Below are 22254 nucleotides of genomic sequence, written 5' to 3'. Positions count from 1 at the left end.
AACAAGCAGATACGTCTGCGAGCGATATTCCAAATTTTATACTTCACATTTCCTCTTATTTCTTTAATTACCTACTGGAGCCATATGTCATCCTCGCGTCTCGCTTTCTTCTCAATCTAATGCTAACTGATAAGTATGACTCCTATCCTGGTCGGTAGTGAGGCAGTACGTCACTGATGCCTACGAAGCGGGAGGTACAAGTTTCGAAACTCTTAAGGAAGAACACATATTAGTGTGATTATCGGTTATCACGAATATTTTGTTCCCAAATTATGGATGCTATCTATGTACGATCGATGTCAAAGATATGTTTACATTTTTACAACTTATTCCTTTGTAATAAGGCGAAAAATATAAACATATATTTGACGTCGACTGTACAATGTGCACTATATTGTCGCCTAGGACCCACAGTATACTGTGGGATAGGTACAAAGCTTTGATAAGTAGTGATGCTGATGATGTTGCAGTGGTTCCGCTGGGTGACGGGCTCGGGTGCGCCGCTGGCGGCGTGGTGGGTGGCGTGGTCGCCGCTGCTGCTGGGCGGCGGCGCGCCGGCGCGCGCGCCCGCCGCCGCGCTCGCCGCGCTCGAGCGCCCCGTCTTCAGCCTCTTCGTGGGCCTGGCCCTGCTGGGGGCCATGCATGGAGTGCAACGTAAGTATATACCTAACGAGTCAGTTATATCCCATCAAAAACATTACATGTAAAAAGGTGCAAGTTTCGCAACGCTTTTACTACAAAAAAGTTTTGAGATGTAATGTGAAACCAAGTCCGTTATTTTAATCAGTGCCAGGGGGTGTTAAAACCGTATCAATAAGATATCTTTAATTTGTAATACATATAATGACTTGGCCATCGCACGGCTGCATAATGACAAAAGGATCATCGTCACCTATTAAAAATAATTCTAATTTTGTATAAATTTTAGATTTTAAGTATGTGATTATAGCTTACTGGATGACGAAAATTTCTGCGTTCTGGTCTTATCCAGAGGTTCTCAAATAGGGGCCTGAAAATGCGGCGAAATGGTTCCAGTAAAGGATGGTACGGCAGTGTTTGCTTCGCGCTCAACTTGGCGGGGGCACTACCGTGCCCCCAGATTTGGATATCTTTACTAGGTTGTAGGTGTACCTACAGATAGCAAATGAGAAGAAACTGTGTCCGCATTCGAATAGTTTATTGTGATATGGCTTGATGATTCTGCTGAATACGGGTAAATGGTGACTTGGTGACGCTACACGGGACCTAGACGAGTGACAATCGCTGATAAAAAAAATAGAAAGATAGAGAAATATATTCAATCTTTTTATACAATGAAAGAAAGAATCTCTTAACTTTTCGTTGCATCTGCCATCCTAACAAGAAACAGTACCTATATTTTCTCTTGGCTGTCAGTCCCCAGAATTGCAGGGTAGCATTTTTGCCATTCTTGTTGGAGTTAGGTATTTAGCGTGAAATTTCAACAATTTGCACGCTTTCCAACATGAGTGATACTAATATCTTCCATTGTCATGTGTGTCCTCTCAGTGCATGATATATGATAGTAAAATGTTAGCTATTTTAACATTAGAATATTTGTATTCTGCCCTCCTAAGCCCCTCCTAAGCCAAGTAGCGCTATCTCAAAAACAAATGATTTTGAAAATGGAATTCTCAGCTAGAGAAACTAAAGTATAAGTTAGCAATGAATTTTTCTCAAAAATGGACGGCAAAGTCGACGTTGCCGGTTAAAAAATAGGTCGCAAAGTGCGTAGTTTATGGTCATTCAAAAAATTAAAAAGTTAAAAACATTGCAGTCTCGATTTCGGGACTGCAACGTCGCATAAAAATTCCATTATTTAACGAGTTCCAAACTTTTTAAAACTTTAAATGGCCATATCAAATGAAGACATAGGTCCTTTAAACAGCCAAACAGATGATCAGCACTTATTATTATAAAGCCTGTAACAGACTATCGCACCGCACCGCGACCTTGGAGCGTCGCACCCATAAGTGAGAGCGAGAAAGAGATATCTGTTTCACCCATAAGTGAGAGGGAGAAAGAGATATCTGTTTCTCGCCCTCACTTATGGGTGCGACGCTCCAAGGTCGCGGTGCGGTGCGATAGTCTGTTAGAGGCTTAATGTTGGTACCGCGACTATTTAGGTGTCTCAAATAGGTTGGCGTATTTTCAGCAGAAAAATACACTTCTTTTTTTTTTTAAAGGCGGCAAGCAAATTTTTTTAATGGTTGTATTTTTTTCTGTGAAAATTAGAACGTTGCTTCTGTAAGTTCTGTAAAATATTTCTATTTCTTGCACCATTTTTGAGAAAAGCACTATATATGACTCGGCTGGAAGGCTACTTGCTGGCTTCTGATTCAATTAAACGGACTCCCAAGGTCGTCCGTTTAAAACGAATCCTCAGCCTGCAAGTAGCTACTTCCGAACCTCGACAATAATGTACTATTGTATTGCTCACATGTTTGGTGTGTCCAGCGATGTGGGTGCGATGGTTGTCGTGGCCGGGCTGGGCGCCCGCGGCGCGGCTGAGCTTCGGCGCCCTGCTGCTGCACATGCCGATCAACACCGCGCTCATCGCTGCGCGCCGCGCGCCTACTGAACTCAACCGGTTGTCTGCGGTACGTACCCACCTACATAATGTACATATATGTTTATAGTTTAAGGATAATCATATTGTGTGCCCTTACAGGGTGTCATGTACCTACCGCTTTATACTTGTAACACCTTACTTACTGTATTATGAACATGACTACAATGAAATAAAGAATAATTAGTATACGTATACTACATCCCCCTACGTAAGCCGTAGCGTTACACAAGAAGATCCAGGATACCTGACACCCACCTATCCAAAGTGGCCCTGACCTGGAAGACCATTCCACTTTAACTTCAAAAAAAAAAGCGGTCAAGTGCGAGTCGGACTCGCCCATGAAGGGTTCCGTATTTAGGCGATTTATGACGTATAAAAAAAAACTACTTACTAGATCTCGTTCAAACCAATTTTCGGTGGAAGTTTACATGGTAATGTACATCATATATTTTTTTTAGTTTTATCATTCTCTTATTTTAGAAGTTACAGGGGGGGGGGACACATTTTACCACTTTGGAAGTGTCTCTCGCGCAAACTATTCAGTTTAGAAAAAAATGATATTAGAAACCTGAATATCATTTTTGAAGACCTATCCATAGATACCCCACACGTATGGGTTTGATGAAAAAAGAAATTTTGAGTTTCATTTCGAAGTATGGGAACCCCAAAAATTTATTGTTTTTTTTCTGTTTTTGTGTGAAAATCTTAATGCGGTTCACAGAATACATCTACTTACCAAGTTTCAACAGTATAGTTCTTATAGTTTCGGAGAAAAGTGACTGTGACATACACGGACAGACGGACAGACAGACAGACATGACGAATCTATAAGGGTTCCGTTTTTTGCCATTTGGCTACGGAACCCTAAAAACTCGTAAGTATGTAAACATAGTTTGAATTGGTTTTGCAGGTAGTGGAATGGCTGGGCGTGGCCGGGACAGCGTACTTGGCCGCGCTGCCGCTGGCGCTGCTGGTGGAGCTCCCGGCGCAGCGCCTGCAGCGCGCGCTCGAGGGGCTGCGCGGCGCGCCCGACCCCAAACCCGTCGAGAAGACCAACCTGTGACAACTCTAGCCACAGACAAGACATCCTCTAGACTGAGCATAGTAACACTACCCCCTCTGCCACTCATACGGTAGATTTACTCCATCTTCGAGTCAATCCCGTGCCGTGATTGGTCCGTGTCTTTGAACGGACCAATCACGGCACGGGATTCGCTCACCTCGTCCCCCCGCACCCCCGTATTTTTGGCAGCATCGGTTTCATGAAATAATTGCTCTAAACTCAGTCTAGAGGATTCCTAGTCTATGACTCTAGCTGCCGAGTGGGATATTATACGACTGTGTAATAGTACATGTTATGGCCCCTATTTCACCATAACGACAGGTGCGACAATTCGACAAATGTCACTGTTGCTGACGTCCCAGGCGTCCATGGGCTACGGTTACCGCTTTCCATTGTGCGGGCCGTATTCCCGTTTGCTACCATCATTGTATTATTAAAAAAAACTTTATTATATCGGCAAAAAACAGATATTTCTCTTTCGAAGTTTATGATGATGATGATGACAATTGTCACACGATTTAATAGAACTTTCGGTAATTCTTGACAGAACATGAGTTCTGTGTCGGAATTTCGTGACAATTGTCGTGTTTCTTGTGACAATTGTCATTAGCTTCGCAAAATAAGTACTTATTTATTGGCGATATAATGGAGTTTTTTTTTAATTAATATGTTGGTGGCAAACAAGCACACCGCCCGTCCGATAGTAAGCGGTTACCGTAGTCTATGGAGGCCTGTGACGTCAGTAACAGTGATGTCGACAATTGTCGCACCTGTCACCGTTATATTTCGAAGAATGCTGACATATTGCAGCATATCAAAATGGCGGTCGGTATCAGCACCGAGCAAACGTGTCGCGTGATATTTGCAAGCGCTGGTAAGATAAGACGCGACATAACATCGTGGGGTACCTTTATGATTATGATAACACACACTTTGTTTCTTGCCAAGTCGGTACTGAATTGACTGTGTCTGACTCTATGTAAGTATCTTTTACCTACAAAGCTACAATGATAAACACAAAATGAAAATTCTTGTACTTATGCAGAGTTACGAGACGTGGTAAAAGTGTAAGTAAATATTTGTTACTGTCTAGTCTAATCGGTGAAGTTAACATTAGGGAACCGTGTGAGTTTTATATGGGGTTTCAAATTGTGAATCTCGAAGTGGTTCGCCCACATTTACTAACTAAAATGAAATATTATAACATATAAAAAAAAGAAATGATCCGCTTGCTTGTTGCTTGAACGTGTGAAACGTTGAGTGTGGGGTGTGGGTGTGGGCGAGCCAATATTTTGTAACGATACCTAAGGTTAAGGATAATAATATGTAGTAAGTACCTAAGCAAGTGCTCTCTGAAGGTTTTGGCACTGTTTGTGATAATTTTGGTTACCTAGCATGAGATGTAGCTGCTGACAGTAGTCAGCAGCAATAGTTGCTAAGCGGGCGAGGTGTTCAAAATAATCTTGACGCGACTTTATTGATAAGAGAATAAGAGCGCGTCAAGGTAATTTTGAACACCTCGCCCGCTTAGCAACTTCTGCTGCTGACTGTACGTGTTAAAGCTCTTTTGTTTTTTATATTTCAGATACTAAAGTCAGGTCAATTTCTTTCCAACTATTGGGACAATTTTGTATCTGGGGGCACCGCAGTGCCCCCGCCAAGTCGAGCGCGAAGCAAACACTGCCGTACCATCCTTTACTGTTTACTGGAACCATTTCGCCGCATTTTCAGGCCCCTATTTGAGAACCTCTGGATAAGACCAGAACGCAGAAATTTTCGTCATCCAGTAAGCTATAATCACATATTTAAAATCCAAAATTTCAAGTCTGACCTACAGACTTGAAATTTTGAATTTTGGATTTTTGGATAGGTACGGTTTTAACACCCCCTGGCACTGATTAAAATAACCGACTTGGTTTCACATTACATCTCAAAACTTTTTTGTAGTAAAAGCGTTGCGAGACTTGCACCTTTTTTACATGTAATGTTTTTGATGGGATTAAATTGACAGATCTGTATGACAAATATCTGGAATCTAAAAAACTCTACATACCTACTTATTTAGTGCTAACTAGGGCCAATTTCCTAAAAGCATAAAATCTTTTTCATGCTTTTAACAACAAATGGACATGACATAGTTTAGCAAAAAAGGTCCTAAGGCTTTTATTTTTGTAGTTTTTTGTGGAAATCCAGACCATTGGCCTGACATGGGGTCCTTTTACACCCAATTGACAGACTACATCTCATATTTACTATAAGCTGGTAAAAGTTGTGAATAGTAATAAGTCTCTGTTCAAAGCGAAATGAGCCTTAATACATAGGAAATATGCCTTAGATTTATATGGTGAGGTTTGCAGTGATAGACTAAACTTTGCTCAATGTTAACTAATAACAGTAAGCGGTGTAAATAAATGAAACTAAGTAAAATTGTATTTCTGTGTTTTATTGTGTCATTTCACACACATAGGTATCACAAATTTTATACACAAGATTTGCGCCCACTAAGTTTTCATTTTACATTTAGATCCCATTAATTTGACAAATATGTTTAGACTTCTTAAATTACTAAAGAATAATTGATAGTTATTGACTTGTCCAGCCATTGTCAAAGTGTGCTCCGCGGAGCCCTAGGGCTCCGCAAAGCCTCCGCGAGATAAAATAAAAAAATCAGCTCTTCTGTCTGGTTCACAGTTCAATGGTGACAAAAAAAAAATCATTTGGGTCTCTATCAAATATTTCGCTTTCCAAAAGGGTTTTGTTCAGAAAAAGTTTCAGAACCGCTGGACTAGTCATATTGTTACACTTGAGCCGATTTTAATTCCGTCAAAATAATGGGATTAAAGTTAACCACACTTTTAGTTCCTAAATACCTCAATACCTTGAACTACTTTAGGAAAAATCAAGGTTTGCACTAAGGTCATTATTTCCAATAAAAGATTTTGATGAAGTTTTTGAACTAAAAGTACAAGACTTTTATTTAAAAAATCTGTAATTGCCATCAAAATCTACAGACTAGTCATCAAAAATATGTCTGCAACCACAAAAGTCAGGTGGTTGAAAAGCTTATGACCCCTTATTCGCTATGTGTACGACTGGTGCTGCCCTCATTTTGTCGGACTTTCTACGTTAAATTTTATGGAGTAAAATTAGTTCAAGCGGCTGCTGCTAGTACTAATGTCGGACATTCCATAAGATTACCTGTGTTTGTGACGATCAGCGCCACTTCCCCCTCCACCGACTTCGCACCTTCCCAATATACATTTCCATGACCATCAAACTTGAAACAGATTGTGGACATCAAACTTGAAACAGGAAGTGGAGTGAAACACACTTCACAACAAAATAAACTAAAAGTATCCTCAGACAGTACAACTGCCAATAAAATGCTGATTCATTGGCAATAGTGTATTATGTAACTTACATACAAGGTGCGGCAGTGAGCCTGCAGAAGAATAATAAAACTTAGTCTAGCCTAGCCTACTGTATGGTGAGTGTGGACTAACGTCTCGAAGGCCCGGAGCCACCTTGCCAGCCTCCGCGGTGCCCGCCGCCTCTCCCGCCCGGTCTACCTCGGCCTGCAGCTGGAAAAAGATAAAAATACTGTTAAAATCATGGATTGATATCATTGTAATGATGAGGGCAAGGATAGTTTTATCCGGTTAAGGCTTAGTTAAAAGTAATTTTTACCCAATATGTATATGGAATAAACAATTGTACCTATATCTTTCAAAAGAAAACTAAAAGTATTTTTCAACTATCAACTATGAAAGTTACCTTTTACTACTTACTAGTCATCAATATCTCTTACTATACTGTATTTGTGGTTGTATTGGAATCTTTATATTCAATGAGTACCTAAATTTGTAATAAATACAATAAGCACACTATCTTTTACAAACCGAGTTTGCAGTTAAGTAGAGTAATCAGCTGAGAAGTAACAACAATGCATCTCAATGACATAAATCACTGCATCTTATCAACAAAAACAAACAACCAAAATGTTTGTATCAAAACAATGCTACAGCTACAGCTGCCGCAGCAACCAACCTTGTGCCCTTAGTATAGCGCTCTTCCCGCGTCCTGCCGTCGGCTTGTTCCCTTGCCGCTTAAACATCGGCGCATTCTTCAGCATGTCGGGCAGGATGAGGAAGCGGATCTTCGAGCCCCGGATGTACACGTTCTCCAGCTGAGCGACGCGGCCGTCGCGGTAAGTCACCGTCACCTGCGTCATCGTGCAGTTCATGTTGTCTTCAGCCTCGATTAGCTTCCCCCGGTATACTTCACCGGTATTCGTTTCGCAGGTCACTACGTGACCTTCGGCTTCGTGAAGTACTTTAATAGGCACACCGATAGACATATTGGAGACTTTAAGGACAAATAGTCTATCAAAATCACGAGATTATCAAAAAGTTGAGGGGATATTTAGCGATTTATACCGCAATTTCGCAAGGAAATTACGATAATAATGGCGGCAGAGGGGACGCTGACCGAATGACAGTTGTCAAAACAAATCTGTTTGACACACATTTTAAAACACGGCAATCTGAGTCCTGGTAAATAAAACTGTTTATTTTATTTAAAATTTTGTTTTATAGAAAGAGTTTTTAGTTAATAAACAAAAGAAATAGATGTATTTACTTTTAAATTTTTTCGTACCAGAAATAAAGCGTATAAATATGACAGGCGGCAAACCATATTTCTCCATACGTTAAAATCAAGATCAAGATCATTTCAGCATTTATTTTTAACGCGAAATATGATATAACATTTGTTTAGTACTGATAAAAAAATTATTAAGAGTTAATTTTGGATAAACTAAATGATTTTTATGTCTAATTAAAGCAATTAACTTGTCGTTAATTTGGATTACCACGTCATATTCTGAAACAAAATGTTTTTAACATCCTAAATTTTTTCAAGTATCCTAAATAGCTTGAGTCGCGTCACTTTTTTAACTGTCACATTTCTGTCACTTCGTTTGCGTACTTTGCGTCGTTCTTCCGAATTTTGTAGTTTACGTTTGTGTATTTGTGTGCATTAGTTTTAAATATCAAGCACGGTGTGATGGCGACGGTGATGAAGGTGGAGACGGAGGCGGAAGTGTGCTGCGTGTGCGGCGGCGGCGGCGAGCTGCTGTCGCCGGAGGAGCACGACGCGGCCGCTCCGCCGCTGTCCGGCGCGCCGCCGCTGCGGACCATGCTGCTGCAGATCAACAACAACAAGGTACTGTAGCCGCCAGTAGCGTAGTTCACATGAATCTAATGCTACCTTCTATGGTAGTTCACCATCGGTCTCTTAGTATTTACACTTTATTTTCGGTCTAGTTAGTGAGTGGCGGAAAATCATGATTTTTATGACCCAGATACTGATATTAGCCAATTTACTACGCAATTATCCTATTCTTGTACCAATTTTGTATTAAAAAGGCAGATTGGTTGGACAAATATGGGCAAACCAATTATATATAAGCATCTCGATAAAAACAAGGTTTAGGCATTTTAGGACAATACTGTGTCTAGGTTTCATATTTACCAAATGTACTTTTCCCTATTGTCTTAGGTGTTGCCAGAGGGCCGTATCTGCGGCGGATGCGCGCGCCGCGCCGCGGAGTCGTATGAGTTCAGCTGCGCGTTGTCTGCGCGCGCCGCGGCCCCGCTCGGGGACAAGTTGCGCGCCTTGCGCAGGCGCTTGCACGAGCTCACACAGCGCATTGATGTGTTCATTGTTGTGGGTGGAGCGGGGGCCGCTCAGGGCACATACAGTGAGGAAGGTATGTGCTCAGTACTCTTATCTTTCTCCGATGCAGTGTTTGTCAAAGTTTGTACAGTCAGCAGCAGAAGTTGCTAAGCGGGCTAGGTGTTCAAAATGATCTTGACGTGACTTATCGTTAAGATAATAAGAGCGTGTCAGGGTAATTTTGAACACCTCCCCCGCTCAGCATTTTCTGCTGCTGATTGTACAGGGTTTGAGAGAAGACAGCATTAGATTTTATAAATAGGTCACAGACGATTGGTTAACTGATGTGTGATATTTAAAAGTGTGTTGAAAAATGCTCGAAATAGTTATCTGAATTCTAAATCAAGTTTAAGAAACTAATCCAATCATTGTTTTATAGTACCTTATTTTACATTTTTATCAATGTAATATTTTTTTTCTACTCCCGTACTTTTATTTGTCATTTAAAGGGTTGTGCACACATCTTTAAAACCCTATTTTAAAATTGTCAAGACAAGTCTTTAGTCTATTCCCTAAAAAAGCATTTGTGCATACACGCAGTATCTTTTTGGCTCTTTTACGATACTTCGTGTAATGGCCACTTAAAAAATACATTGTTGCCAACCTTATAGTCGTAACACACTGTCGCACCGCAACGCGACCTTGGTTCGTCGCACCCATATGTGAGAGCGAGAAAGAAATATATCTTTCTCGCTCTCGCTTATGGGTGTGAATGTCATATCTGACAAATAAGTGAACCATAGACATGTTTTTTTTTAATTTCATTCATTCTTTTCCCGCTCGTACCCTCCATTCTTTGCTACTTCTTGAATATTGTGAATCTTGAATATGAATACTATTGTGCCTGTCGAATGAAAACTTAACTTTTATGATAAAAAACAGTGTGTCTTTCAAGTTAAAATGAATGAAGACAAAACCTTAGTGTCTACTCCTGAAGAAATATCAGTAATAGCACAAGAATAACTAAAAACAGATAATACCGTAGGTAGAAGTCCACTAGATGACATGAAAAATATTTGTTAAATTTACAATTTTATTTCAAAGTAAGTGTTTGGTCGTAGAAAAAGTATTGTATGCAACATTGTTTAACGGAGTCAAAAAATACTCGTGGCGTCTTTATTAACAATTTGAGGCGAAGCCGAAACGCCACTCGCCTTTTTTGACCCCTCTTAAACAACGGTTGCATAAAATACTATAATGTGTTGTTATTCTCTGCAGACATTATTATGGTGGAGAAAGATGCCTTAGCTGCCGCTGCAGCTGCTGATGACGAGGAACTGGAGCGAGCAAGAAATGCTCGAGGAGACCATGTGTACCAGTGCTCCGTGTGCCCGCTCTCTTTCCAGGTATTCATGTGCCATAGTTAATTCAACATTTATTTGAGGAATCTGTTACCTTGCTGCTATCTATAATTCCTACCTACACTATTTCATGTCATTCACCTATATGATGTAACTCACAGAGAATTTCTGTTCAAAAGAATTTGAGTTTTAAAGAATGACTAAAACTTTTCAGTCAATATCGTGGTACAGGCTTCCTAGTGCAGAGATCATTAGTATAGTGTACCCTGCTTGTATTGTATTTAAGATAATCTCAAAATTACTACATTTCCTTAATATTTAAGTTTACCTACTTTTTCCCATAGAGGGCACGTGCCCTAGAAAGACGTCTTTCTATAGCAGTGGGACACTGGCTAACTAAGTAAAAGCGGCCAAGTGCGAGTCGGACTCGCCCATGAAGGGTTCCGTATTTAGGCGATTTATGACGTATTAAAAAAAAACTACTTACTAGATCTCGCTCAAACCAATTTTCGGTGGAAGTTTGCATGGTAATGTACATCATATATTTTTTTTAGTTTTATCATTCTCTTATTTTAGAAGTTACAGGGGGGGGGGACACATTTTACCACTTTGGAAGTGTCTCTCGCGCAAACTATTCAGTTTAGAAAAAAATGATATTAGAAATCTCAATATCATTTTTGAAGACCTATCCATAGATACCCCACACGTATGGGTCTGATGAAAAAAATTTTTTTGAGTTTCAGTTGTAAGTATGGAGAACCCCCAAAATTTATTGTTTTTTTTTCTATTTATGTGTGAAAATCTTAATGCGGTTCACAGAATACATCTACTTACCAAGTTTCAACAGTATAGTTCTTATAGTTTCGGAGAAAAGTGGCTGTGACATACGGACGGACAGACAGACAGACATGACGAATCTATAAGGGTTCCGTTTTTTGCCATTTGGCTACGGAACCCTAAAAATTGCACATTCTGATAGATTATATCTGTTTCAGCGCGTGTCAGAGTACCGCACCCACATGTCGACCCACCCGACGGATGCCTTACACTCGTGCTGGACCTGCGGGGCCCAGTTCACCACTCCGGTGGCTCTCCGGGAGCACCAGGCCACACACGTCCCGGCCCCGCAGCATGCACAATGTAATCTCTGCCACACGCAGTTGCAGGTACAATTATTTTAATCATCGTTTCTGGTGCAAAGGCTATCCAGCAGCGCAATGGCAATGCCGCGAGTATTATGGGCACTTTTGCACCGGAAGCGTCTAGGAGCGGCAGCAATGTTTAGTTAGTAGTTAGTTTGTAAGTATGACTGACTGTATGTATGTCTTTTTAATTGTATTTTAACCTGTCTTTTACTGCAATAATAGTACATTATTGTCGAGGTTCGGAAGTAGCTACTTGCTGGCTGAGGATTCGTTTTAAACGGACGACCTTGGGAGTCCGTTTAATTGAATCCGAAGCCAGCAAGTAGCCTTCCAGCCGAGTCATATATAGTGCTTTTCTCAAAAATGGTGCAATAAATAGAAATATTTTACAGAACTTACAGAAGCAACGTTCTAATTATCACAGAAAAATACAACCATTAAAAAAATTTGCTTGCCGCCTTTAAAAAAAAAAGAAGTGTATTTTCTGCTGAAAATACGCCAACCTATTTGAGACACCTAAATAGTCGCGGTACCAACATTAAGCCTGTAACAGACTATCGCACCGCACCGCGACCTTGGAGCGTCGCACCCATAAGTGAGAGCGAGAAACAGATATCCCTTTCTCCCTCTCACTTATGGGTGAAACAGATATCTCTTTCTCGCTCTCACTTATGGGTGAAACAGATATCTCTTTCTCGCTCTCACTTATGGATGCGACGCTCCAAGGTCGCGGTGCGGTGCGATAGTCTGTTATAGGCTTTATAATAATAAGTGCTGATCATCTGTTTGGATGTTTAAGGGACCTATGCGTTCATTTGATATGGCCATTTAAAGTTTTTAAAAGTTTGGAACTCGTTAAATAATGGAATTTGTATGCGACATTGCAGTCCCGAAATCGAGACTGCAATGTTTTTAACTTTTTAATTTTTTGAATGACCATAAACTACGCACTTCGCGACCTATTTTATAACCGGCAACGTCGACTTTGCCGTCCATTTTTGAGAAATAGTACATTATTGTCGAGGTTCGGAAGTAGCTACTTGCAGGCTGAGGATTCGTTTTAAACGGACGACCTTGGGAGTCCGTTTAATTGAAGGTCGCGGTGCGGTGCGATAGTCTGTTATAGGCTTTATAATAATTAGTGCTGATCATCTGTTTGGCTGTTTAAGGGACCTATGCCTTCATTTGATATGGCCATTTAAAGTTTTAAAAAGTTTGGAACTCGTTAAATAATGGAATTTGTGTGCGACATTGCAGTCCTTTGGTTTTTAACTTTTTAATTTTTTGAATGACCATAAACTACGCGCTTCGCGACTTATTTTTTAACCGGCAACGTCGACTTTGCCGTCCATTTTTGAGAAAACTAGTATTACGGTGTTTCCCCAGTCCCAGTCGGAGCTGCGCCGGCACGAGCAGCAGTGCCCGTCGCGCTGCCCGTGCTGCGCGCTGCTGCTGGCGGACCGCGCGGCGCTGGCGGCGCACGTGGGCGCGGCGCACGGCCGCGGCGGCGCGCGCCACGCCTGCCCCGCCTGCTTCCTCGCGCTCGCCAGCGCCGCCGACCTGTCCGCGCACCTGCTGCGCCACAGGCAGGCCAGGCAGTTCGTGTGCGGACACGACGGCTGCATACTCCGCTTCGGCACTAGGTAAGGCGACAGAGTCACCGGCACAGGCAGGCCGGGCAGTTCGTGTGCGGACACGACGGCTGCATACTCCGCTTCGGCACTAGGTAAGGCGACAGAGTCACTTTATAGGACAACATGCCCGTTTGGTTTACTATGTCATCTTCTCTAGTTTCCGTATGATTTTTTTCATTGCTTAAAAATTTAAATAAAAAAACCGGCCAAGTGCGAGTCGGACTCGCGCACGGAGGTTCCCGCACCATCAACAAAAAATAGAGCAAAACAAGCAAAAAAACGGTCACCCATCCAAGTACTGACCACGCTCGACGTTGCTTAACTTCGGTCAAAAATCACGTTTGTTGTATGGGAACCCCACTTAAATCTTTATTTTATTCTGTTTTTAGTATTTGTTGTTATAGCGGCAACAGAAATACATCATCTGTGAAAATTTCAACTGTCTAGCTATCACGGTTCGTGAGATACAGCCTGGTGACAGACGGACGGACAGCGAAGTCTTAGTAATAGGGTCCCGTTTTCACCCTTTGGGTACGGAACCCTAAAAATTACTATTTTGCGGGAGCCCCCTCTTATGAACCATCACTGTTTATATTATTAATTTTAGTGAGAGAATGAGTATAGTCATAACCGTTTTGTTTCTTGTGCAGAAGTAACCTGATGTCGCACATCCGCAAGTGCCACGGCGGCGCCGACGAGGCGCCGCGGGAGCCCGCCTCCACGTCCTGCGAGGAGTGCGGACGCACGTCAGTATACCTAATGACTATTCTACACCGTGTTTTTTTTATTTCCGTTAATTTCAAGGGTGCATTCCTGAGCTTAAATCAAGTAACATTCTCAAAGACACCGATATTCTAATTAACTCCATTTCGGAGATAATCAATAATTTTTTTTTCACCTCAGCAGCTCGAACAAGGGTACTTTGATTCTTAAAAACAGTGAGCAAAATGCGATTTTGCTCACTGAGTGAGACAAAATGACATTCAAGTGACCTTTATTGTCAAATGTCATTTCAACATGCGGGGTCTAATAAAAGTTCGAAATACTTGGGTTCTATTATCTCTGTCCCTTTCACACTGTTAGCAAAAAGAAACAGACAAAAAAAAGTTAAAACGACATTCAACGGTATATTCACGGTTTATAATAGACCCCCGAAAAACTTCAGACCGCATCGTTCCAAACCACGTACGAATATGAATTCTTAATAATTAATAAATAAAAATAAAGTTTAAGATTTCATAAAACCTGATAAAATACTATATTTTAGGTATTTTATTGTACAATTAAAATAACGAACTCAAAAAATACACAGATCATCACGCAAAATTAATTATTTTACTTTTAAGAATTTCTACCATAGTTGACAAATAGTACGTATCCGCAATTCGGACCGTATCTTACAAAGATTTTTTTTGTTGTCAAAGTTGGCGATTGAAGTGTCAGTTAATGTTTGTTATTTCTATATTATTTTACTGAAATTTATTATTACGTTTTGTTTTTGTGTTCCATTGCGGTAATTAAACTTAATTGTTTGTGTATATTAAGAAAACATGAGTGCAGGTATTAAGTGATGAAGAAGGATTACATTTTTCAAGTTGTCTAATAGGTATATGTTCTCACTGCGCTGAGGTGAAAAATGTTGTGTACTACACGAGATCAAAGTTATTTACATCTCGTGCGCTTTTGAGTCCCTTACTACGCTCAAGATTCTAAATTAGATTCACTCGCTACGCTCGTGAATCTATTATAGAATCTTTCGCTTGCACGGGACTCAAAATAAGCACTCGAAGAAATATCAAACTTTGATCACTTGTTGTACAAATAACTATTTTCCTATAAGGCCTCTACAAGCGTGTATACTTGCCTTAGGGCCGGTTTACATATTGATTAGTGTTTAGAATGAGTTCATACATTTGCTACTAAACTTAGGTACAATCTCGGTCCATCGATGTTCGAAATGACATTGATATGTCACAGATTTCAATTGTTTGGTTGAGTTAAATGTAATGCCCGTATTACAACAACGCTATATGCTACATTTAATTAGTTTAACTTTTTTTTTTGTAAAAAAATATTTTTTTTTTTTTTTAATTATCTATGCCATTTAGTTTTCTTAACGTACTTAACCATACCCCGAAGTTAACGGAATTCAATAAAAACACGGTGTATACAATTACATACAAGCGCCATGAATTTTACGGCGCTTACGATAGTTTAGTCGCGCGGTAGAGGTTGCGATTGCGACAATTTCATTGTTTGGTATGGCTTTTATAATCTCAATGCATAGTATTAGCCTGTACTTTATTACGCAATAGGCCTCTGCTGTATATTAATAGTACATTATTGTCGAGGTTCGGAAGTAGCTACTTGCAGGCTGAGGATTCGTTTTAAACGGACGACCTTGGGAGTCCGTTTAATTGAATCCGAAACCAGCAAGTAGCCTTCCAGCCGAGTCATATATAGTGCTTTTCTCAAAAATGGTGCAAGAAATAGAAATATTTTACAGAACTTACAGAAGCAACGTTCTAATTTTCACAGAAAAAATACAATTATTAAAAAAATTTGCTTGCCGCTTTAAAAAAAATAAAAGAAGTTGTGAAAACAAGGGGGGATGTGATGGTGAGTTTCCCTTATTAGAGCGCAGACCGGTTAGGTTGAGGTTCCCAACGAGTCGGCACTCTTATTAGATGGTGATGGGTTCAGGCCTGGCTAATCAGAACAACACAGATCTTCTAATAAGAATTTTATTGAGCACAAACACACAGAGTAGGTTTACACAATCTTATAAAATATCGATGAAGTCTGTAATGTCACTTACACTGCACGATTGTCTTTGTTACATACGCACACTGATCACTACGCGAAATCAAACTGTTCGTTTACTTAGATGGGCGACCGACCGTATAGGTGATACGGGTATAGCGAGTTACGACTAGATTTTGCCCTGTGCGCGGGGCCCGAGGGCCCCGCGGTGTGCGTGTTGTTTGTTGTTGTTGTTGTTGTGTAGTTGGTGCTGTTGTTGGTGCTGTAGTAATTTGTTTTCCAAAGGGAAAAAGAAATAAAGTTGTACTTTTGCTAGAAAGAAAAGATCCGCATGCGAGCACTTCATTCCCGCAGCTCGGCCTTCGGCCTCGCGTGCTTGGGAAACCGTAAGGGACGCTCCGGGCCTTCGGCCCTACGCGGAGCTCGGCCTTCGGCCTTCGCTGGGTTTCGAAGCTCAGCGTCGGGCCTTCGGCCCGCCGCTTCGCTTATTAAAACACTTGGGGAGGGTTGGTTTTGCTTGGGAGCGTAAGCGGGAAGTTGAAGCTTAAACACGACCCAATAGTAAAAGTGTCTTGACAAGCTCACGTCGGGCCTACGGCCTACGGCCTTCGGCCCGCCGTTTCGCTTGTCTAAGCCACTTTTACTATTGGGTCGTGTTTAAGCTCCAACTTCCCCCTCTCGTGTGACGCTTCGGGCCTTCGGCCCTACGCGGAGCTCGGCCTTCGGCCTTCGCGAGCCTCGACGCTTCGCCGCCGGGCCTTCGGCCCGACGGCTCGCTTATCAAGACAGTTGACTTGGTAGAACGCTTGGAAGCACTGCATTCACGCAGCTCGGCCTTCGGCCTCGCTTTAAATTACTGAGGGTTGCACGCTTGGGAGTCGGGGTGAAGGCTCCGGGCCTTCGGCCCTCCGCCGGGGTCGGTCTTCGGCCTCCCGGCCTGAAGCTCGCCCTTCGGGCTCGCTTAACACACTTTTTTTATAGGATTTTGCTTTGTTCGTCATTCCCGCGGCGAGGCCTTTGGCCTCGCCCAAAATTACTGGGGGTAGGACACGCTTGGACGTCCAGGGTGAAGCTCCGGGCCTGACGGCCCGTCGCGGGGTCGGCCTTCGGCCTCCCAGCCTGAAGCTCGCCCTTCGGGCTCGCTTAACCTACTTGGAAATTTGACTTTTGCCCCTGTCCGCGCCGTTTTGGACTTTTTCCAAAAAAAATTTTTTACATAGTAATTTTGGGCCCCCAGGCTCACCGCATGCCAAATCTCAGCGCGCTCGGACCAACTTGAAAAAAATTAAAAAAAAAAGTCGGCCATTTAGATTTTTTTTTAATGCAGTTTGTTTTGTCTCGGGGCCCTCTATGACATTTGGTCGAGCACCCCCCACCCATCTCGCACCGTTTAAAAGCTGCCATACAAAATAAAAATTGCCATTTATTCCGCCATCTTGGGATTTTTCCAAAAATTTTTTTTTTCGTAGGAATCTAGAGACCCCTGTCACCCGCCATGCCAAATCTCGGCGCGCTCGGACCAACTTGAAAAAATTAAAAAAAAAAGTCGGCCATTTTGAATTTTTTTAAATGCAGTTTGTTTTGCTTCGGGGCCCTCTATGACATTTGGTCGAGCACCCCCCACCTATCTCGCGCCGTTTAAAAGTTGCCATACAAAATAAAAGTGACCAGATTTTCCGCAATTGAAACACTTTTCAAAAAAATTTTTCTTCATAGGAATCTAGGGGACCGCGAATTTCCGGGAGCAAAATTTCAGCGCGCTAGGACAAACTTGAAAAAATTAAAAAAAAAAAGTCGGCCCGTTTGGAAAAAAAATGGCGGCTTCGAAAACTGCGAGGGTCCCTCTATGACATTTGGTCGAGCACCCCCCACCTAGGTCTGACCGTTTGGCCAGGCCGTCAAACATTTTTCTGACCGAGAGCGGTAGACCAAATGTCAGATTTTTCTGGAGGTCACCGAGCCGCCCTCTATACGACCGTACCATAGTAAAATACCCCCCGAACCCCCTTCCGGGAGATCAATTGATCATCAGTCAGTCGTGTTGCAGCTTTATATATATATCATGTGACGAGACGTACTCCGCACTGGGCTTACGCCTTACTAGGGTAGGAGTTACACCGTGTGCGATCGGAATTGCGACCATAGAGGGTTTACGCAATGTGTGATCTGGACGGGCTTGCTCCGTATTAGTAAGGAGTTCGCTTGGAGGACTTGGTCTAGTAGACAGCCGTGTGAATCGGAATTGCGACCATAGAGGGTTTATGCAATGTGTGATTCGGGACTGCCGTGCCTAGAGCAAGGTCCTAGTTAGGAGCCGACTGGGATGTCAACTGATTTGGGTCGTGACCCGACGACCTTTTATACTACTTGACCGCGTGGGTGAAGCGACGCTCTCGAGGCTCGGCGTCACCTCGCGGTGGGGATGTAACCGACGTTGGGCGCGCGAATCTGGAGCGCGCGACAGTTGCACCGTAGAGAAAAAATGGCGTGGCGTCGGCATTACTGGAATGCGCGACCGTTGCACTGTAGAAAAACGGCGTGGCGCCGGCGCTTAGTGGAAGGGCCGGCGGGATCTGCTACCTGCGTTACGCGTCGAGGTCATTTTGGGTCGAAGTTGAGTTTGTTGGTGCTACAAAGTGTATTTTTCTGCTGAAAATACGCCAACCTATTCGAGTCACCTACATAGTCGCGGTACCAACATTAAGCCTGTAACAGATTATCGCACCGCACCGCGACCTTGGAGCGTCGCACTCAAGAGCGAGAAAGAGATATCTGTTTCTCGCTCTCACTTATAGATGCCACGCTCCAAGGTCGCGGTGCGGTGCGATAGTCTGTTATAGGCTTTATAATAATAAGTGCTGATCATCTGTTTGGCTGTTTAAGGGACCTATGCCTTCATTTGATATGGCCATTTAAACTTTTTCTCAAAAATGGACGGCAAAGTCGACGTTGCCGGTTAAAAAATAGGTCGCGAAGTGCGTAGTTTATGGTCATTCAAAAAATTAAAAAGTTAAAAACATTGCAGTCTCGATTTCGGGACTGCAATGTCGCATACAAATTCCATTATTTAACGAGTTCTAAACTTTTTAAAACTTCAAATGGCCATATCAAATGAAGGCATAGGTCCCTTAAACAGCCAAACAGATGATCAGCACTTATTATTATAAAGCCTATAACAGACTATCGCACCGCACCGCGACCTTGGAGCGTCGCACCCATAAGTGAGAGCGAGAAACAGATATCTCTTTCTCGCTCTCACTTATGGGTGCGACGCTCCATGGTCACGGTGCGGTGCAATAGTCTGTTACAGGCTTAATGTTGGTACCGCGACTATTTAGGTGTCTCAAATAGGTTGGCGTATTTTCAGCAGAAAAATACACTTCTTTTTTTTTAAAGGCGGCAAGCAAATTTTTTTAATGGTTGTATTTTTTTCTGTAAAAATTAATGGAAAATTAGAACGATTGCTTCTGTAAGTTCTGTAAAATATTTCTATTTCTTGCACCATTTTTGAGAAAAGCACTATATATGACTCGGCTGGAAGGCTACTTGCTGGCTTCGGATTCAATTAAACGGACTCCCAAGGTCGTCCGTTTAAAACGAATCCTCAGCCTGCAAGTAGCTACTTCCGAACCTCGACAATAATGTACTATTAAAAAGTTTGGAACTCGTTAAATAATGGAATTTGTATGCGACATTGCAGTCCCGAAATCGAGACTGCAATGTTTTTAACTTTTTAATTTTTTGAATGACCATAAACTACGCACTTGGCGACCTATTTTTTAACCGGCAACGTCGACTTTGCCGTCCATTTTTGAGAAAAAATAGTTGATGTGTGCAGGTTCGGGAGCGTGGCGGCCATGAAGCGGCACGCGCGCGTGCACCGCAGCGCGCCGGACCACGCGCACGCGCAGGTGACGATACTACGAGTGTACACTCAGCAGCAGAAGTTGCTAAGCGGGCGAGCTGTTCGAAATTATCTTGACGCGACTTTATTATTATTATTATATTATATTGTTTAATACACTAGCAGCTGAAAGCTGATGCGTGTATACCACTGCACTTGTTTTTTTTAACGATTAATGTTCATTTTTTTGGTGAATTAAGTGTTTGTCAAGTTTTTAAAACTGTTCACTGAAGGAGCACATATCACTGTTTCTGGTAACTTATTCCACTCACGTACGACGCGGTTCGATAGAAAGTGCTTCCTAGGATTGCTTGTGGCCGTGGCTGTGGCCTCTTAAACGATGATTATTGCTCATAACATACAGGTCCTTTAGTTCAGGTAAGTCATAATAATCATGTATGATCTTGAATGTTTCAATGAGGTCACCACGCTGTCTTCTTCGCTCCAGGGTTGTCAATTATTGTTAAGATAATAAGAGCGTGTCAAGGTAATTTAGAACACCTCACCCGCTTAGCAACTTCTGCTGCTGACTGTACATTCATTCGACTATAAACCGAAAAGTGACCAAGGAATCGAACCAGCCTCCTCAGGGGTTCGGCACCTGCCGCGATAGCAGAGGACGCTGGTTCGATTCCAGTCCAGCCATGGGGCCACAAAAAGCGACATCTAGGATGGCTCAAGGGTAACACTAGTGTGGTGTGAGGGTAGAAACGTATAGCCAACTCGCCACTAATGTTTCTTAGTATAGTTATTATTAAGATTTATAGTTTATAGGGACTCTATCTATTGTTTCCCAAAATGTTTTAAGTCATAATGTGCTGTTTGCCCGCATTTTCATTAGCCATAATTAATTTGGTTCAGAAACACGTCACTTTTCAGGATTGCCTTAAAACAAACCTAACCTAACTTAACCTATTTATAGGATAACCATACGAAAATCCTGAAAAGTTAACGGTTTCAGTTTTATGACATGATAATATGACAAAATAAAAACCGGCCAAGTGCGAGTCGGACTCGCGCACGGAGGGTTCCGCACCATCAACAAAAAATAGAGCAAAACAAGCAAAAAAACGGTCACCCATCCAAGTACTGACCCCGCCCGACGTTGCTTAACTTCGGTCAAAAATCACGTTTGTTGTATGGGAGCCCCACTTAAATCTTTATTTTATTCTGTTTTTAGCATTTGTTGTTATAGCGGCAACAGAAATACATCATCTGTGAAAATTTCAACTGTCTAGCTATCACGGTTCGTGAGATACAGCCTGGTGACAGACGGACGGACGGACAGCGGAGTCTTAGTAATAGGGTCCCGTTTTTACCCTTTGGGTACGGAACCCTAAAAATACATTATGACTTAAAACTTGATGGGAAACAACGGGACCCCGTAGTATATAGGTGTTGTTGGCAACAGGCCGACGAGGGAACGGAGATGCTGATGATGGAGACGGACGAGCTGCAGGGGGAGGTGGAGTATCTGGAGGTGGAGACCCTCGAGGACGCGGACCTGTACGCCGACCGCAAGCCGCAGCCGCACTGACGAGGCCCTCTTCAACACCTACCTCCTTTCATACAGTCATAGAGAAAAAAGCGGCCAAGTGCGAGTCGGACTCGCCCATGAAGGGTTCCGTATTTAGGCGATTTATGACGTATAAAAAAAACTACTTACTAGATCTCGTTCAAACCAATTTTCGGTGGAAGTTTACATGGTAATGTACATCATATAATTTTTTTAGTTTTATCATTCTCTTATTTTAGAAGTTACAGGGGGGGGACACACATTTTACCACTTTGGAAGTGTCTCTCGCGCAAACTATTCAGTTTAGAAAAAAATGATATTAGAAACCTCAATATCATTTTTGAAGACCTATCCATAGATACCCCACACGTATGGGTTTGATGAAAAAAAAAATTTTGAGTTTCAGTTCGAAGTATGGGGAACCCCAAAAATGTATTGTTTTTTTTCTATTTTTGTGTGAAAATCTTAATGCGGTTCACAGAATACATCTACTTACCAAGTTTCAACAGTATAGTTCTTATAGTTTCGGAGAAAAGTGGCTGTGACATACGGACGGACAGACAGACGGACAGACGGACAGACAGACAGACAGACATGACGAA

General features: G+C 42.2%; 3 protein-coding genes across 3 annotated transcripts in view; 2 read left to right on the top strand and 1 right to left on the bottom strand.

The window, feature by feature from the left end:
• Window positions 1-3653, top strand: part of LOC134657086 (nose resistant to fluoxetine protein 6-like) — a 44493-nt gene extending 40840 nt beyond the window's left edge. Inside the window, exons 10-12 of the mRNA XM_063512639.1 lie at window positions 471-654; window positions 2476-2618; window positions 3501-3653. Coding sequence (XP_063368709.1) covers window positions 471-654; window positions 2476-2618; window positions 3501-3653 — 480 coding nt within the window. The remainder of the gene's footprint in view (window positions 1-470; window positions 655-2475; window positions 2619-3500) is intronic.
• A 3332-nt stretch (window positions 3654-6985) lies between these two features.
• On the bottom strand, window positions 6986-8155 carry LOC134657043 (small nuclear ribonucleoprotein Sm D3). The gene is made up of 2 exons (XM_063512596.1): window positions 7701-8155; window positions 6986-7234 (listed from the first exon to the last, which is right to left on the bottom strand). Exons 1-2 carry the CDS (start codon window positions 8008-8010, stop codon window positions 7152-7154), a joined length of 393 nt encoding a protein of 130 aa, XP_063368666.1. The 5' UTR covers window positions 8011-8155; the 3' UTR covers window positions 6986-7151.
• A 515-nt stretch (window positions 8156-8670) lies between these two features.
• On the top strand, window positions 8671-21673 carry LOC134657085 (zinc finger protein 384-like). The gene is made up of 8 exons (XM_063512637.1): window positions 8671-8876; window positions 9213-9423; window positions 10608-10735; window positions 11686-11856; window positions 13222-13478; window positions 14120-14215; window positions 20071-20143; window positions 21548-21673. The coding sequence occupies exons 1-8, from the start codon at window positions 8718-8720 to the stop codon at window positions 21671-21673; spliced, it is 1221 nt and encodes a 406-aa protein (XP_063368707.1). The 5' UTR covers window positions 8671-8717.
• Window positions 21674-22254: the final 581 nt, after the last annotated feature.

This window comes from Cydia amplana, chromosome 19 (assembly GCF_948474715.1).
Source record: "Cydia amplana chromosome 19, ilCydAmpl1.1, whole genome shotgun sequence".
NCBI classification, from domain to species: Eukaryota; Metazoa; Arthropoda; class Insecta; order Lepidoptera; family Tortricidae; genus Cydia; species Cydia amplana.
This window is presented reverse-complemented; position numbering and strand designations above follow the sequence as displayed.

What these genes read in the sequence shown, in the direction of transcription:
- LOC134657043 (XM_063512596.1), bottom strand. Translation starts at nt 8,010, where the DNA reads ATGTCTATCGGTGTGCCTATTAAAGTACTTCACGAAGCCGAAGGTCAC. An exon ending in CGCTATACTAAGGGCACAAG is followed by an intron (nt 7,235 to 7,700) that starts GTTGGTTGCTGC and finishes ATCTTTTTCCAG; the next exon opens with CTGCAGGCCGAGGTAGACCG.
- LOC134657085 (XM_063512637.1), top strand. Translation starts at nt 8,718, where the DNA reads ATGGCGACGGTGATGAAGGTGGAGACGGAGGCGGAAGTGTGCTGCGTG. An exon ending in TGTGCCCGCTCTCTTTCCAG is followed by an intron (nt 10,736 to 11,685) that starts GTATTCATGTGC and finishes TATCTGTTTCAG; the next exon opens with CGCGTGTCAGAGTACCGCAC. An exon ending in TGCGAGGAGTGCGGACGCAC is followed by an intron (nt 14,216 to 20,070) that starts GTCAGTATACCT and finishes TGATGTGTGCAG; the next exon opens with GTTCGGGAGCGTGGCGGCCA.